This window comes from Homalodisca vitripennis, chromosome 4 (assembly GCF_021130785.1).
Source record: "Homalodisca vitripennis isolate AUS2020 chromosome 4, UT_GWSS_2.1, whole genome shotgun sequence".
Classification (NCBI taxonomy): Eukaryota; Metazoa; Arthropoda; class Insecta; order Hemiptera; family Cicadellidae; genus Homalodisca; species Homalodisca vitripennis.
The window spans coordinates 71,950,835-71,970,173 of record NC_060210.1 but is presented as its reverse complement, the minus strand read 5'-3'; the positions used below and the strand labels follow the sequence as shown (position 1 = coordinate 71,970,173).

The following is a 19,339-nucleotide window of genomic DNA, read 5'->3' as shown; positions in this document are numbered from 1 at the left end:
GACAATCATTTGGCGCAGGATTTGGTGGTGGGGGCTTGGTGTATTATTTGGGTTTCTCAGGATGAACAGAGCTCATAGAATCAGTCATATGATTTTCATTACATTGAATAAAAAAATGATGATGATGCTACTATGAAATCTGCTGAGGCACTGCGGGATCAGGTAATCTGTCTATTTCTCCTACTAGCCGTCTTGTAAATTGAATATCGTAAATTGCTTAAACAAAGAAAATGTTATAGCAAGGGGTATGCATCATAACCCAATTAACACAGAGATTATCATCAGTGGAATAGTGTTCCACCAAAACCAAATCTTTATCAGTGCATTGGAGGAGATCTTATTATTTAGTTATCTGACTGTGATATAATTATACTTATATGTCTGATGGTGGTATAGCTATTATTTCTGTGTCTGACGGTGATATAACTGTTATTTTTATGTCAACAGTGATATAACTATTATTTAGTTGTCTGACGTTGATATAACTATTATTCATGTGTCTGGCGGGGTTTTAATGTATAAAACTAGGAAAATTAGTCAAGATTTCCTTTTGTATCTTTAATTCTTTTGATACACTCTCATTTAACCTCCAGTAAAGTTATCGCGGCTGACGATATATTTCTTAGGAAAGTAGTTAGGAAAGTGCCATTATAAAATATCAAAAAGAACCAGGTTGTGTGCTTATGGAGTGAAAATTGCCTGACGGCTCTCAGATTTTATGTTTTAACTTTTTATTTGTTTTATCAGAATGATAGAAATGTTGCTGCATTAAATGGAGAAAAAATATCTTTTGGTGATTATTCTTATCACCAAACTCGGCTTCGCTCGCTCGTACAACACAACTTCACATTCGAAACAACAATGTTTACTCCTAGTAATGAAAACTACTATAGTTTATATGGGGGTGTTATAATAATTTACCTATATAGACAGTTTAAACAACCTCAGATGAACATGGTGGAGAGGTATATCCACAGTCAATACAAAATATTACGAAATCTATTAGTTATGTTTGTTGTAATGACTAGAGGAACTGATTACATTATTCCTTAGATCACTGAATGTTTGAAAGAGCTACATAAAATGCACTTGGTGTGAGTGAAAGAAGAACAAGTAAAATAAATCGTATTGCGAATCTTATTAAAAAGGAACATTTGTAAATGATTACACAAATTTGTGATTACCGTTAGAAATTAAGGAACACAATTAGTGGCAAAAACAGAAACAAGATAAGTATGATATAACGTTTAAAACATATCTAGTGATAGTATTTGGATTTGGAGGGAAGTAATAATATAACAAAATAAAATATGAAGGAGTTTAGAAATGATAGGCCAGAATAAAAACTTTACTAATGAAGGGAGGAAGAAGTTTAGATCTTATTGAGTATTTTTTAGGAGATATGTGGAGAAATCTGCAGAAATTGAAAGAAATGCTAGGAAAACTTTTAAATTTGATTTATTTAGTAGATTTTAATTATATGTAAATGGGCAATGTGGTAAATACTATATGCAGACAATGTATATAAAGTATTTGCAAATTTCATTAAACTTGGTAAATTATTTACGGATAGTACTAGAAATAATTAAAATTGTAATCAAACTGTGGTCACGATTTGACAGGCATAGGCTACGGTGTGTAAAAACTAAACATTCAAATAAAGTATAATTTAATAAACTAACACTTTTTAAGTATAAATTCTTTCTTGTAGTAGCTATTCCATTAGATGTTTATCATGGATAATAGCGCTAGCTGAGTTAATGATTGAAAATAGGAATTCTAGAGAGTACTGTATGGAGATCAACCAAAAATTTTACTATTTGGAAGTTTTGATATTGCAGTTTTTAGTATTTAATATTTAACACATTTAAATTCAGTGATGTACCACGTAATTGTTATAGAGCTTAGATGTGTTCAACCTAAAAAGAATATTGTTTATAATAAATACAGATCTTGTAACAAAAATAAGGACGTAAACCTGTTGATTCTCTTGCGATTGTTTTAAATCACAATAACATAAATTTGGTGATTGTTATATTCTCAAAATTGGTCTATTGCTCATTTTCTTCTTGGGGTGTCTTGTAGATGGACAGACAGATAGACATCATAAAAAAGAAATATTTTCACATCAACTCGCAGATAAAAACGAAATTGTGTCATCCTATTGAGTGATAGGATTTAACGACACTCAGCCAAATTTAATGATAGTCTTGCACCATCATAGATCTTTCTCTTATCTATTTAGAAATTAAGTTCATGCAAAATTTAAAGTCTAAAGATTATCTTTCTCAAGATTAGCCACATGATATAATCTCATTTTTGTTCATTGAGGTAGGTTTCATAGCAGTCTTTATATATTAAAAGTTCCGGTAAGGTAGGGAGAGAGCTACAACGCAAGAGTATGCTGAAAGAAAGTCTTTTCACCGATATTTGATTGACTTTTCTTTATTCTTTTTTTTACTGTATTCATAAACTACATGTTACATGTTAAAAATCTCGTACGGTGTATTCAGCCTGTTTACACATTTGTTTATTCTGCTATTTTCTTGTTGCCATCAAGAATACCCGTAAGGTAGAGAAATGAAATTTTCCAACTCCACGAGTGAAAGGCTTCACTAACGCTCAGCCAATAAATATAACACTACACGTACTATATAAAACACGTTTAGGCGGAATCATTCTCAGATTACGTTTTGAGGTTGTGAGCCAAATACTGTCCTACTAACTTTCTGGGAGTGTTCTGAACTGACGTCTTTATCGAAGTGATGTTGGGGATGCATATCATACTAACATACACTGTAAACAAACATAACACGCAAAAAGTTTCATTAATGATGATTGTGTATGTATTTTAAGAACGTGCAACACATAGATAACAGTATGTAAAACAGCCACTGATATATTTGTTTTTGAAGCTCCTTTGGGACAGTGTTCAGACAGATTCCTGATCCTCTTCCTTGGTACAGAACTTCCAACCACACGAGCTACCTGATAGGTACAGTATACTATACGACCCTACCACATGACGCATCATTGTCAGGCTAGGGTGGAACTCAGCCCTTGTAGGGTCAGGTCATTCGTGTTTACGCCACAGACCCACGCGATTGAGTCATCGCGGCTGATTCACTTCTAGAAGCCGCACTATTGCTCCCCCATGAATGAGCGGCGCGTGGCGCTGTGGCGGGAAGCACGCTAGCTAGGGAGCGACGTCAGAGGCCGGTTCTATTTTAACGGCGGCGGGGAGAGGGCGCCAGTAGAGCACGGAACTGTCCTCTGACCAGTGTCAAGTTGAGGAAGGCAGGATGACGGACGCACTGGGACTCGCCGAGAAGGTGAACAAGTTCAACCAACAGGCCATGAAGCACTTGGAGACTCAGACTCTGAACCCCTTCAGCGACCGGTTCAGCCGCTCGCCCTCGCCGAGACCCAAGTTCAGCAAAGACGAATACGGCAAGTAAGTGGTTACCGGAACTTCCTGTTCGTATTGTCACTGTAAAAATGTACCTGACTAATTGAAAAAATAATAATACAAATCCCAAATTACAAAAACAACCTTTTTAAAATACAATACTTTCAATTAATTAAGTAAGTATGAAGTTCCCATTTTTAGTTCCTTTGAGAAAAAAGAATTTAATTAATTGTTACTCTTTTAAAATCCGACAGGATTTAAATTACTAAATGAGAGCCCGTAGTTAATGCAAATAACTTTCGTCACAAGTTTGTTACGTAATTTACATAGCAAAAGTTATAAATAATTCATGAGAATTGCTCTTTTACTAAAAGATCCACGTGTATGAATGGTTCTCAAATAACTAATTCTATTTCTAATAGAGTTAAATTTTCACATGTATACGTTGTTTCGGGAGCTTGAGACTACTGATCATTTGACTACGCGATTTTTAAATAAACAAAGAACAAAATGTTTACCACTTAACATTTTAAAATATTTTCAACTCAGCTTTCGTAATAAAGTACTGACCTAGCTATTTCGATTTGCTTATTCCATTTTGGTATTCTACATGAGTAATTCAACTTTAATATCTAAATGGATTTATAGAATAGTTATTACTTTATAAGTAATGTTAACTGGTATTATATTGGTGAAAATGTCATTTAGAACTCGTACTGCGACATTATAATGGTGATTTGAACTCCCTCAGAAGTGCAGTTCTACATTGATAAATCCAATGCTAACACATTCTGCACCGTCAATGTAATTCGTAACAGCTAGTGCGCCTTAGCAAAGCTAGGCAACCTGCCGAGCATCCCAGTAGCAAGATTGCTTGTAACGCCGCACCGTTTGCTAAATACGGGCGCTAGTCCCGGACACGTTCTCAGAAGGCATGGTCAATTTGTTTTAATTAATGTGCATTAAAATATCCAGTCAGTACATTATTTCTTTACGTAAGAAACAACTATCGGAAGTTGAAAACTCATTTGATTTTTAAACCACCCAGTTACCATAGTTATTAAAACTTATTGATATTATTTTATAACACTTTAACAGTTAATTTAAATGCAGCATTAGATCTTAAAGAGGTTTTCTTGCATGATTAAAACTGCATATCTCAAGCTATGGTGTTGTCTCTTTTCAGAAAAATTATTAGGGGATAGTTAATTTTTTTATCTAAAACAAAGTTTTACATTCAGTTAAAGATTAACCCTTTCCCACTTCCATTCGAAATTCCAAATACGATGTATGTCGCAATGTGTAAAGCTAATTCAAACCGAACAGTTCATACCAAGAGTTAGTATTTTTTAGGAACTGTAGGTAATCTTGTTGTGAAAAAGCTTTGGATTCTTGTGTCTTTTGCAATAAATTGTGTTAATACCTTACAATAAACATGGCGTGAGGGTTAATATCTTGTAAGGTTTCAAGGTGATATCTGTATAATCTTATGAAAATAAGTGACAGTAGTGTACGTAATAAATTATAAATAATATGATGGAAAACTGACTACTGTAATTATCAACTGATTCCAACCAATCCTAGTATAATTTACCAATATACCCTAAACGAGCTAATAAGTTATCCCCATTAATTAAAATTTCAGTATGGCGGGCATGTGTTAACATTTTTACTTTACTTTTTTAATTATTTTTTTAGTTTATGTTTGAAAAGAATCTTACGTTACTTCACATTCGTTTAACTAAGCAAATGTTTAAAATTGGAAGGCTCTACACATATATTGGTTATTTCAGAAATAGAACAGAATTAATGTATTTTGAGGAAAATATATTGACATGTCAGCAATGTCACGATAGTTATATTGGATGTCAACAATTACTAAAATACATACTCAATCTGATATTAATTCACGAGGATAGTCATCCATGAAATATAAATTTCGTCGACTGTACTAAGAAAAACGTAACTTTTTAGTCTCATTAGTAGAATATTCCCAGTTTAGAGATTGTTATACTTGCATAATCTGATCTGGATCGACAAACAATTACTGTTATTCTTATATAGTAAGAAGTAGATTACGAAATAACTGTTTACGACATTTCTAATTCAAGCACACTTTTTCCAATGCCCTAGGATGAATAAAATTGCTTTATAATTCTGTGAGTTTGTGAAGTATCCAATCACTGCCCACGTCTTGCCTTATAATATCATCCAATAAAGTTAATATTTTCCCATTGTAGACAAGCCAGTAGTAACAGTAGAGGACGTTATAGGATCACTCCACACGTCCAGTTGTGTAAGAGAAGCTCCTCAAGGTTCAATGTAGTCTTCTTCCTTACATCAATAATCTTTATTCGGTTAAAGTGGCATGTAACACAGGAGCTGAGTTACACGATGCTCCGTGTCAGTAGAAACCATACTAACCATACGATAGGGACTACGTAGATAATATGTCAGAGCAGTATTCCATCTACTGGGACAGTAGATTAAGTAGACGCATCAGTTCATTAAGTATACTGGTACGTGTGTCGATCGTATGGTGTCGTTATATGACATAATTTAAGAGGGTTTTCAAATTACCAATCAATTACAAAATTGAAATTTCGATTATGACAATTATAAGTAATTAGAATTATAAAAGACAGTGAGTATTTTAAATATAAAGCGAGTTAGAAAGGATTTAACTCGTTCTCAAAAGTATTACTACGTGAGATATGAATTCCATATGGAGCTTGGAGAAATCCGAGGTTTAAAGCCAAATTGAATTTTACCACACACATAATTGTCAATATCTGTACAAGATGACCAAAGAGCTTAATCAGATGATATAAGAGGATGGATACAATATTACCTCGGCCCAACTATATATCCGATTTCCTGTATCCGCATTACAAGATTGTGCTTCCAACTTCAGTCATCGACAATAATTAGAAGCAGATCTTAGTTAGGGTGGTGAAAACAATTTTTGGTTTAAATAATTTTTTGTGTTTAAAGAACATTTTAGCAACATTCATAAGATATCATTTCTAAAGACAGGAAAAATAGAAAAATATTTTCATAATTTAACAAGGAGGGTTAGGCATTTGAAGCACAATTCACTCCCTGAAGCTGAATAAGTCATACACATACAGTCAACGTTTAATAATTTTATCTTCATCCATTTGTATTCGGGCGTGATTATAAAACCGTTCTACTTTAAAAGCCTGTAATTCCTCGAGGAGTTATAAAAATATTGTTTGTACTTTTTGTGTCTGAACAAATTTTGTTACTTGTTACATATGCTACATAAGTGTCTAAAAAGTTATATTAAAGGCTACGAATTGAAAATAAACAAATATTTTCCCAACTTAACATGAATACTACATGTACACTTTACCAATTCCTTACACAGTTATATTTGTTTTTTATTGCAATCACATGAAAAATCCCCTTAAATGATTTAACTATTATTTTCATGACTTCCATAATAATAAGAAACCAATTTTACTTGAAATAAATTCGGTGGCTGGAACTGTTTGTCATCTTCTTTAGGTTTAAACACACGAGATACACAGTTAAGCGTGTTCGCAAGTTCTTGAAAGAAGAAAGGTTTTATTCTCGAAACGTAATATTTCATTTTTTTAAGAGTACGTCGACCTGACCGTCTTTTAAGCCTTATTATGACCGTCCTCATGGGCCACTGACCTGTGTGAGGATCTTTTCAAACATAACAAGGAGGAGAGTTGATACAGTACAAGATCAATGGTACTGATAAAAAGTGCAAAGGTCACAGACAGGATTTGAACCTGCGTTATCTCTAACTCAGATCTAAAGTCCAACGTCTTACTTAGATCGCACGCAATCGGGAGTCCCTATATTTTGCTTAATACATAATGATGCCAAATATCAGAAATCCTGTAGCCCTTTTCAACTAATTACCGTAGTTAAAACTACATTGTTCGATATTTTGAATCTTCGATTGAATATTTCTGAATTTCAACATATGTTCTATGTTAATTTGAAATCGCCAACAATCGCAAATTTAAAATTAATTAACAGTAACTTTAAAAAATACTGAACATAGTATTACAAGATAATATTTACGTTCTAATAAAATAATAACGTTTTATATTACTTGATATTAACATAGCTACCAAATAAACGTGTGTATATATTTCAACTACTTTAGTTTTCAGCCATATTTTGTCAATTTAAGTCTTAAGGTTTCAAGTCCTCTCTGCAATTTATATTCTCACCCTTACGCTGCTTGTTAACTTACCGCACATATCTAAAATGTCTGAAAATAGGCAAAACATGCCAACTAGCTCCAGAATGTCGACGATGAAGGGTGTTACCAAGTAAAGTTACCAAGTAAATTATTTGCAGAAATATTTTGTGCAAACCTTCGTAGTTCTTTAGATTTTGAACGTTTTTGAGTCTAATAATTTATACTAATAACGGTGATGAATACTAAATAAACCTATTATGTACATTGCAAAATAGTAATACTCAGTAATAATATTAAATCTAGCTTTTATTTCGTACATAACAATGCTGAAGCAGCCAAATAAGTATTTGGCAATGAAGATTGTACTATGCATTGAGTGCCGAGTGACTTACGATCGATTGTTAGAGACTGGAATGGTATCGATTCTCGTGGCCAAGACAGGTTGGTTATAATTTACAGTTCCCTTTAAATAACAATTTCAACATCACCATTATAATGATATTTACGTGAGACAACCCAGAGACTTGACAATCTTAACAATACTCTATAATAATCGTGGCACGGTCTTTCCGAAACAGAGGATAATGGGGAATAAAAACTTAATTATACGTTACAAAAACAATTTTTGTAATATTTACGACGGTAAATGTCCAAAATTGTATAATCCTTTTAAATAATCCATCGTAAAAGAAAACTTTAAACAAAACCAGATTTGTGAAATTTGTTGTCTTTCAATGCTCAGAGCTCGGCATTCTAGTGTAAAGATTTGCCTCATATACACTTGCTGCTCAGAATCCTGTTTGAGTATCTATTTATTTATTTATTCATAAGTGTATCTTATCTATCCTGTTTACTGAAGAGGATGGCTGAGTTGTCCGTATTTTCAGGTCAGCAGATTTCAGAGGTCTCTATAAAACATAAACGAAAACCTTGGCGTGAGAAGGTGACGATTCAACTGTCAAATTTAATACTACGATATTGGAGACGTGTTACCTATTATTCAGCGTAGGATTGAGCAGCGGTCCGTCTGGGCCAGGTTGGAAGGAAAAGGATTGTAGGATCTCCTCGGAGAATCCTGGTACCATGAAGTAGGATATATTTCAGTTGATCTTCGTGATGCTGAGTTGAACTCGATACTACAATGTGTAGAAAATTCGGCTAGCTGGTCTCTCAGATGTTAATCAATCCTCGACCTTCTCTGGTGAAGATATGACTCCCTCACGGGCTATGGAAAGTATGGTAACTTTTAGTAGGCATAAGTCATTGGTCACACGATAATCTTGACCTTTGAATATTTCTCTCAGATTTGAACGCAGACTTCTCTGGTTTGCTGACTTTGTGGGATTCGAGTCAAAATCTCAATCTTTCTCATTTTCTACATTTTTGTATTTCTTAATCGCCTTAGTTTGACTACATAGACAAGTTCATGAAGTTCATACCGGAAATTTATCCATTATTACAATAATATATTAATTAGGAGTAAGGCGAACCATGCCTGGTAATATTTAAGCCGAATTATTTTCCAATTATTATTTTTTATCTAAACATTAGATTCCTTCAGATCGAATTGTTATAGTTAGCTAATTAATATAATGGAAATGTAAAACTGTCTAGTAATGGTATGTTTAGTACAAAACCAGTTTTTAAACATGTGACTAAAATAAATAGTGGAAAGATAGCGTGCGACCCCGAATCTCCGTGGTTTGGACGGAGGCCAGACTAGCTTGTGTACAAGTTATGGTGTACTATTCTGTGACCGAGAATACATATTGGTTCGGCTCGGGCCAACCCAGTTGTCCCAGATCTTCAGTGTTTGGTGGAACAAGTTCCGCATGATCCATGACGAGAACACTATCTAAACAGTATTGAGAATCAAACTTGTGGTTGACCGGGATATGTTGACATTTGTGGATATTTATTCACTTGTTTGAAAAAATATACTTCACAAGTTATTTTCTCCTTACATAATAAAACAAATCACACAAAGAGATATTTACATAATTTGTATGGTTGTAACAATATTTCACTATTCAATATTCATTATTATTGGTATAGCTATATAATACTAATTGTCTAAAAAAACTTCAGCTATTTAAAATTGTCTTCAGCAATGTTTGAAGTGGCAGTCCCTATACTAAACAGGGATTTATGCAAATGCATCAACTTTTCAACCTTTCTGTATCTGATATCAACTGGCTCATTTATCTTATAGGTCCGTTGCCTTAAAAATAGGAGGAAACCATCTTGTTGAGGTTATACTTTCTAAACACACTCCAACTATTTCTGGAACACCGATTTCAACAGTTGGTGTCCACACAAAGCGGAACCAAACAAACAGTCTACATGAAATATTCTGTTTGTTCGACAGAAACAACTTTACAAAGAGATGACAGTTTAAACCGCTGAGCGTTCGTAGCCAACATTTTCCTGCTGTGGTGTGCCAATAATCTAACAAGCATGTAGGTGAAATAAGAATTACCATAAAGTAAAATTTAAAATTGTACTTTGCAAAGGATTAGTCACATCGTATTAAATGTTTTTAAACTCTTGTATAACTTAGTTGTATTTATAAAGGGGCCGTAGATTTATTTTAGCACTTGTTTTACACATTGATAACAAATAGAAAGACATTAGCACTCCCATGTAAAACTTTTAATACGCTTATGAATGGTACAAAGGAAAAGTGCACCATTCATTTTCATTGTTGAGATGGTTAATGGTAAAATAACCAATCTCTATTAAATAACCGTATCTTCTGTTGACAGAAATATATATTCTTAAATATTTATTTGTAATCACTGTCACTCCGAATACAAATTTCTAGATGACACATTGTGGAATTCCCTAATCTTGGAAATGCTATGGCCTGGGGCATTCCGAGTCCACAATCTTAGAAATGCTCTGGCCTGTGAGAAACTTGGTCAGATAAATATTTAAATTCACATGTTCCATCTCCGTCCATTCTGGAATGTCCTCAGTCATCCTGCTAGTCTATTGATCTCGCGTGTCTTGTCACCACAGTTCTTCCCAGCCCTTCAATATTGTGCATTCGAAATTTAGAACGGAACAATAGTATATCTTGCTTCTAAAACCACTTCCTGTCGAAAATGAGTAGAACAGTTAGCATACACACATCTCTCTCACCCTTGCAAAGTCACGTAGATCGTAATATACATTAGCAGCCGAGACTTGCTCGCCACACACCTGCCAACGTTTCTCACCAGACGGCTGAAAGTGACGGTGATTATTCTATGTCAGATATATACTCCCAAATATTGAGCTTCGTGTTATGCTTTATGTCCAGTGATTGTTACCATATATTTTGTATGCCTATCCAATTGGCATTGACCTGTCCTTTTTCCGAGTTCTGATGTTTTCTACATGAAGTTAAACGCGTATACCATTCAATAGTCAGAAAGAAGTCAAAATACTTCACTGATTTCTTCAACTACTTAGTCCAGTCAAAAGCCATTGTGGATCATCATATTTTTATCTTATGAGCAAAATACAGGCATAAAATGTTAGTATATAAAACTAATAATATTTTATTTAGTTCACTTGTTTTACTCGCAATATAATAGAATCGACGACATACGTTTGGGAATGAGCTTTCCGGTTATGTTTCAGTCTCGGTTCCAGTGCATACAGACAATACATCACCATTCATGGTGTAATATAGATACACGTGTTTATCTTTTATTGCTATAAGAATTAGTGAGTTTATGTATCAAGTACAGAGAGTGAGTGTCTGTTTGCAGACCTGTGGCCGGGTCGCTGACAGACCAGCGGGGACAGAAGGCTCTCTGCCACATCAGCCGTGAGATCCTCGAGCTCTGTGAAGTGATCCACGACATGGGACGACGTCGGCGGGACAAAGACGGCGACAGCTATATCGTCATCACCTTTGGAGAGCTGTTCTCTGTGAGTACACCTATCCGTTTCTATAGGAGTTGCGCATCTCTATCCCTGTAACAGTTTAGTTTAGAATGCTACTTTTAACTCATTTTCTTTCAATTCCATGATAGTTTCTCTATATTTACGTGACAAGTACTCATTGTTTACACTTTCAACAAAATTAGTTGTGACGAACGTAGGCAATTTTCATGTTTGTGCGATTCTTCTAAAACCCTGAATTCAGGCTTTTGTAGAGCATCCTGCAGCGGAGTATGAAGAGAATTAATCTAAAACATAGCTAGCGTGAACCATATCGGAACCATGATGTGATAAAGATATTGTAGAATACGGGTTTAGATAAGGAATTTATAAGAAGAATGCGTTGGCTTGTGCCCAGCTGCCGGCCCCGGTTATTTGCAGACTGTCCTCTGGGAATGTGTAAACGCCGTTGATTTGTCGCAACTGCCGTCACTTGGACACAATACTGTAGTCACGTCCACGACTGGCGCTATAAACATTGATATATTATCCATCGTAAGCGTACAACAATAACTCGCCATTCAGTCAAGTCACGTAGTTGTTGATTTGTGTCAAGGGAAATGCCAGATACTGCATTTAGATTTGAAAACTCTCAAATAACTCTCACTACTTCTCCGCATCACCATCAACACCAACGTGACATGCTCTTGTTGGAATCACAGATAAGAATTTTAAAACATTATATGAATGAAAAGAGTGTGATGCATAAATGAATTGTTTTGCTAGTAGCTAGATCAGTTGATTCACTAGCAAGAGCCACTGACAACCACGCAATTCTGTAATTCAAACTAATATGTTTTTTTAGAACTTTAGTCATAGCTGTGAATGCTCAGTGTATTCCTATTTATTACCACCCACGTGGCGAACGAACCTTTTTACGCCATTAACCCAGTTTGAAATGACTTCTAATCGTTTCAACTTTTCACTCTTAAAAGTTACAGACACTATAAAGTGATTTCTAAGATAACCGCTCGGGAGAACCTTTTTATTGACCATTAGCCAATTTGAAAAAAACATTTGGGTACTAATATTAGCGACATTTTACCATATAATTGTCATAGAGTGAGTTCCACAACGTTTGATATATAATGCGCTTATCCTTCATTACTACCGTTTCCGTTTAAGAAACGTTCGTTGTTTAACCACTGTTCGTACTGTTTTAAAATTATTTAAGCCAAAATGAGTATGACGCAAAGAGCATTAAATTTTTGAAAATATGTAATCACGGGTAAGCTAACACTATCCATACTCGAACATTATCAATCACTGATGAAGACCGAGTGCATTATCAAGTTATGTTCCCGGTCAATTTGAACTCAAGAAAAGGTAAGTTTAATCTCAATGAGTCTAGACTCCACAGAAAGGCAGCATTTCCGAAGCTTAAGTCAAGTGATGTACTAATATTCATTCAATAAACATAATAACCTCACTGCAACTATGATTAGTTATGTATGGAGTCATAAAATACTCGTAATGCTGCAACATAAAGCTTGCGTGTCGACGAAACATCTCTCTAGACTGTGATACCTCTTGAATCTAGATCTCTGCATCTAGATAAATTTAATTGTGATTGCCTCATGAACGCGTTACAAACCTAGGATAAACTCCCAGGAGTTAAACACTGCTGTTTACTGTTGGACACGAGACAGAGACGGATGTTTGTGTAATGACTTGTTTGACTCGCTCGTCACTGAGGTCGGCTGTTAACTCTCTTGCCAGCAAGTTGCTGGTGATGTTTTACAAGTTTCAAACTATTACTCAGTCTAGGTTGTGCACGTGTTAAAATTATTGCGCGTTAGGCAAATAATTTGGATATGTAACATTTCCTATTGCGTATGTATGAAAAACATAATATATTATTCGTCTATCAGTTAAAGTTATCAGTCAATGGGTTTTGTCAGATTCGTAGGCTAATAAAAAGGTCATAAGTACAAAACGGTCATATTCGAAGTATCAACTAATTAATTGGCTTTTGTGTTATCATAATTTTCTGAAATAATGCCAGTTATGATGATATGATATTATGTTAAATGATTTTGGCAACATCTTTTCTTGGGATTGAGTATTCATAGTTCATATATCTGGTGTCCCATAAGTGAACAAAACGTAAATCATAATACCCCACCGAGCCGATGGGCCGATGGCCGAGCGGTCTAAGTCGTTGGACTTTGGCTCTGAGTTAGAGATAACGCAGGTTCAAATCCTGTCTGTGACCATTGCACTTTTTTATCAGTACCATTGATCTTGTACTGTATCGACTCTCCCCCTTATTCTGTTTGATAAGATCCTCGCACAGGCCAGTGGCCCATGAGGACGGACAGAATAAGGCTTAGAAGGGGATCAGCCTCTCCTTTAAAAAAATAATCAGGACAGAATGTACTAAATGAAGTGAGTCTAATATTGTGTTACCTATGATTACTTATTATTAATAATGTTAACAAGTAATAATATTGAAAAATACTTTGTTTATAAAGTGGTAAATAATATTATTATACCATTTGGAAATGACCATAACAGGACCATGTTTTTAAAACAAAATATTAATGGATGTATCTCTGAAGAACAAATCATTGAATCAGAAGATTATTACATACCTTAAGATTTAATTTATTTTTATTTTACTGAAAAACCGGTGATGGAATTCACCTGTTTTAAAGTTAAACCACATTTCCTGATATTATGACTATAATTCAAAGGAAACATTTTAACAAAACTCTTAGTTTTGTAGCAGTAGTGCAAGAAATATTCATAGCTGTTTTTATGGTTTTCAACAAAATGTCAATATCTAAACGACTTTTACTAGGGTCATGTTTTGTTAATCATTGGCTGGCCTATCACCCCTTTGAATATTATTGTAAACTTATGGGGCATCTGTAAAAGCATGTGTGTGTGTGTTGGCCTTACAAGAACAGATGAGGTATCTACGTTTTACCTCCACGATATTAGAACTTGTTTATTATGAATACTTGTACATTATGTATATAGGTGGACCGCCTACTACAGTTCAAAGCTTGTTGTGTCTACAACACCAAACACCAATAAATAAAATAGTTTGATGTTTTAAACTGAAAATGTTTTTGTTTTTACCTTCTGAGAGGTAAATTTCCCTTAAATACGTCCAATTTAAAATGGGTATGGAACATGCAGGGGGGAAAATGTTAATATGTATAATAATACACACATGACACTTACACATATATCACTTAACAGTAGTAGTTTTAAGTGATAACTTAACGATGTACCCGGAAAATCTTAATGAAACCCATCACATATGTGTTTGTTTTACTACGTGGCTTTGTATAACTTACCTCATACTAATATTGTAAGCTTAGCACCTCATTAAAGATAAACATTGCTAATTAAAATATTTCAAGCTTAATACAACTTGTTACACAAAACACATGAACTTAGTGATGAAAGTTATCACAGCTATCGCTATTAAACATCATCGCTATTAAATTCATTAAATCACGTTGCTATTCTGAATACAACCAAAGAAGTTATCCACAATTCGATAAGGATCACAACACACAGTCTGTTGGAGCCTATTCAAAAATGTTTCAATTTCACGAGTTTTATGGTCCGTATTAGAGCCCCTATAAACCGAGTGTATAGTCCAGAGCAAGTATACGTTTAGTGTGGTATTGACGCCATAGAACAGTTAACAATTGCCCTTTGTCCGTTTTCCTTATTCTATTTTAAAATTAATACTTCTGCAAAACTAAAAACATTTACATATCTAAATTTGTTTTGCCTTCCTTTTTTTTAAAGTAACACAGCGATGGTAATAGAGATGTTTGTTTCCTATTCCTATAGCTACCGGCTATTTACGCTTGTTATTTATCATCTGAATAGCAAACGCAGACGTCAACTCCATTAATTTTAAAATATTACGGTCTACTAATATAAAATTAGAAGTAAGCGGAGCAGCTTGCGTGCAAGTAGCGGAAGGCGTCACCACATGCCAGGAATAGCCTTCACCGTCTCTGTAACTCATTTTGGCTGTTATTGTTTTATCTGGCACCTCAGAATAACACCTCAGCCTGATCTCTAATTGCTTAGTTGACCTTCCTAGGAATAACATTACCACCGCGATCAAAGATAAGGTAGTGCTGAACCACTCGGCTGTTATCATAAACCATAAACGTGTACAGTTTTGTTATGCTTTGTATGAGTTAGTGAGCTTTAACAGAATTGATAAACGATGGATTGATATTGCATCTTTGATAGATCTACAAGTTGGATTGTTTTCTTTGTGTAAACATAGTTCGCCTTGTGGTCATAATAAATCATGATTGTTCTCTAGAAACCACAAAGCACATTTCCTGTTTGTTTGCAATTCTATTGTTAGAATGTCTCAAGAACTTCAGATCTCAATAGGAGTTCAAACGTGGAGTTGATCATCTGCCAAGCCTATCACTGTCTTTCAGACGTTTGTGTTGGGTCCCCGCAAGGTCAAACTGATCATATTGTCGTTTCACTTCAGGAGAACTCACGACTAAAACTCTCCCAAACGCCTTGAATTCTAGCCAATTCTATCCAATTCTTGGAGACACAACTGGCCGCCTGCAGCAATGATTAATGAGACAAATTTAGATCACAACTAAATTCTGCAAAGTTTGTGGAAAAATTACTAATAAATTAATTTTAAACGTTGCTTAATTACTAATAACATATCTCTCTTACACATATTAATAAATATATCATGTGTGTTGCAGATTTACACAAAGATCAACGACAAGGTAGTAGGACTCCTGATCGCCGCAAAGAAGAAAGGATTTGTTTACTTTGAGCCTGAAATACTCTTTCAGGTATTATTTCATATTTTATTAACTTATATGTATTTCTGAATATCTAAAGTATATTTATTGAATATAATTTGGCATATTTCATACCTTGTCTACATGAAATAATATTGTAATAGTTTAGGTCTAGAACAATGTTTTTCTCTTAAGTACTGAAAAAATAAGGAGTTCTCATTAGGCTAGATTCTGTTTTACCATCATAAGATTTTAAACTTTTCTATACAAATATTAACTCCACGGGGTTTGTATCGTTAGTACAACAATATGTTAGCTGACTCATTGGCCTGCTCTATATTCTGGATATATACGGGTTTATGTTTAACTATTCACGTCTTTTTTTAACGTTATAAAATGTCTACAAAGATCATATTAACCTCCTTGGATATTCTGACTAATTCATCTGAATTTTGCTGAATCCAGATCAATCCGAATCTTCAAAATTCATACTAACGTCTTTAACTCTTGTTCACCCTAAACATATTAAAATCATGATGGTTCCAGATTTGTATGGAATACCAGATCATACTATCGCCTTTAACTCTTGCTGATCCCAAATATATTCGCATTCTTGCTGGCTCCAAATTTGTATGGCATCCCAGATCTCCCCAACCTTCCCGAAATTCAGCGAGTCCACTCAGACTATTTGTTTAGCTTAAAAACATTTCAGTGCTTATACTTTACTTTATTTGGAGGCAAGATTTGGTCCATATCGGTTTCCATTATTGTTAAACTCTGAATGTATTACAACTATTGAATAAAACATGTTTGGTGTAAACACAAAATCTAAGAAGTGGAAGAGGTTTCGAATGACTGGATTTTATGTTCACAAGAATATTTATGTTTATTACAAACATTTAGAAATAGCAATCCAGAAATGAATCAATACAACTTAATACTATTTAACGAGAACTCCACCTTGCTAATTAAAAATGCATTCATGTAAATTGGCTAATGATTTTTTTACAGTAATAAAAAACGTATGTAAATAAAACAGTGTTGAGAAAACAACTGAAACACATGAACTCTGTTGCAGAGAAGAGACGATGACGTTCTCATCGCTCTGTTGAAGCCTGTCAGTGAAATCAGAAACATAATCAACAGACAGTTGTCAGCGTCTCGCTCTCCAACCCCCGCGCCACCATCGACCGCCCCTTCCAGCGACAAGGGAGAGCAGACACTGTCGTAATCTGCTGCCACCGTCTGCCTACAATGTGTACACATACGTTAAGAGACTAGATCCAACTAAATGTTATAGTCTCTTTTTAAAACACATATTTTCAATAATGGTAATAATAATAGTATACATCACCTTCTTAGCTAAATTCAAACATATTTATAAATGTGAGACATTTTGCAGAGATTTAAATAATTAAATGCAAATTGATTGTTCAGTACCAGATGAGACAACTTCTGATAAGACAAACATTAAAATTGTATTAATGTTTGCAAAATTCTTAGTAAAAATGATCAGTCTAAAACTCTTTAAAGCGTCTTCCATTACAATGTCACCCTTAAACACTCTTGCGTTAGGTGAAAGTTTAGCAGTTTGAGTTTTAGGAGTTCGAGAACACCACCTTGATTTATAATAACCATTCATAATCATTATGTAATCCCTATACTAGTAACCTTTATGCATGAAGCCGCAATTTTATTGTGCGCCTATATTTATACAACGTTGTAAAAATTAGTCATGTAATCCATTCCTTAAAGAATTTATTACAACTAACCCCAGTCTGCTTAAAATTTATATTGCTATGAATGAGTAAATTTATTTATCGGCTTCCTTAGTTTCCATACCTTTCTCCTAGATTAGATCATACATTTTAAAGTGTACTCTTTAACGTTATCTATTATACATACTCGTATGTAAAAGTATATTAATGTGATAGATTAGGATAATAATGTTGCTAAATTTTGATGATTACTTTTTTACGATGCTTTCTATGTAGTCATACGTTAAGGAGGTAGCAATATTGTTGTTATGATAATTTGTATATAATAACAAATGACCACATTGTTAAGTTTGTGATATGTTTTACACGCATAGCGTAATAAAATATGTTTCTTATATATGTCCATGTTTTCATTTTTCCTATAAGCTTTTAGAAGTCACATCTAGTCATTTTATGCTCCTAATTTGTAATCCATAGTGGAATGATTATCAAAATTAAAATCTATGTCATGCATGAACACAGCGGTGTGCAATAGTGTATTTTATATTTATATTTTATAAATGAATTATAGTTTTCATTATGTTTTGTGTTATTTTTACCTCATATTTTCTGTGTTTTGTGTATAATTATATATATATATATATATATATATATATATATATTTGAGTATCATATGTTAGTTTGCTTATTTAAACGCATATGTGACAGATACGGCCAAATACAAAATAATTAAATCGGAAAAAGTGAGGGCTCTGTGGTGTAATGGTAACACATTCACCCGGCAAGTGAGAGATCTGGGCTCGACTCCCGGCGGAGCAAGTACTTTTTGTGATTCAATGTTTATTGAAATTAAATAAGGCTATTGCCATTTATACAATTATATATATATATATATATATATATATATATATATATATATATATATATAATGTTAATTAGGTAGGATGGTAAATAACAGGACAAATAAAATTTACAAGAATAAGTGGTGGATATATTTTAATATTGGTTAAATATCAGATGATTCTGAAATTATAGTATAAACACGAACGAAGGTTTTTTTTTAACAATCAAGGTATTTTTTATAATAACCCCTGACGAAATCAAGGTATTTTGTGAGTCAATAAATACTCAAATACCCAAGTGGGGTTTAAATATACATGTACTGTTTTTACAATATGAATACTGCCACTAGGCTACACTTCATAGTTAATAAATGCTTTGTAACATAATTAATAATGTTAGTGATGTACCGAGAACTGGCTTAAATAACTTCGGGGCGTATATGCTACCTTTATTAAAGTTATAATATTAT

General features: G+C 33.9%; 1 protein-coding gene across 1 annotated transcript; it reads left to right on the top strand.

The window, feature by feature from the left end:
• Positions 1-3,219: 3,219 nt before the first annotated feature.
• LOC124359517 (actin-binding Rho-activating protein) lies at positions 3,220-18,426 on the top strand. Its single transcript, XM_046812315.1, has 4 exons — positions 3,220-3,454; positions 11,375-11,537; positions 16,268-16,360; positions 17,388-18,426. The coding sequence occupies exons 1-4, from the start codon at positions 3,303-3,305 to the stop codon at positions 17,538-17,540; spliced, it is 561 nt and encodes a 186-aa protein (XP_046668271.1). The 5' UTR covers positions 3,220-3,302; the 3' UTR covers positions 17,541-18,426.
• Positions 18,427-19,339: the final 913 nt, after the last annotated feature.

Coding starts and splice junctions, on each gene's coding strand:
- LOC124359517 (XM_046812315.1), top strand. CDS start 3,303: ATGACGGACGCACTGGGACTCGCCGAGAAGGTGAACAAGTTCAACCAA. Junction 3,455..11,374: donor AGCAAAGACGAATACGGCAA/GTAAGTGGTTAC, acceptor GTCTGTTTGCAG/ACCTGTGGCCGGGTCGCTGA. Junction 16,361..17,387: donor AGCCTGAAATACTCTTTCAG/GTATTATTTCAT, acceptor ACTCTGTTGCAG/AGAAGAGACGATGACGTTCT.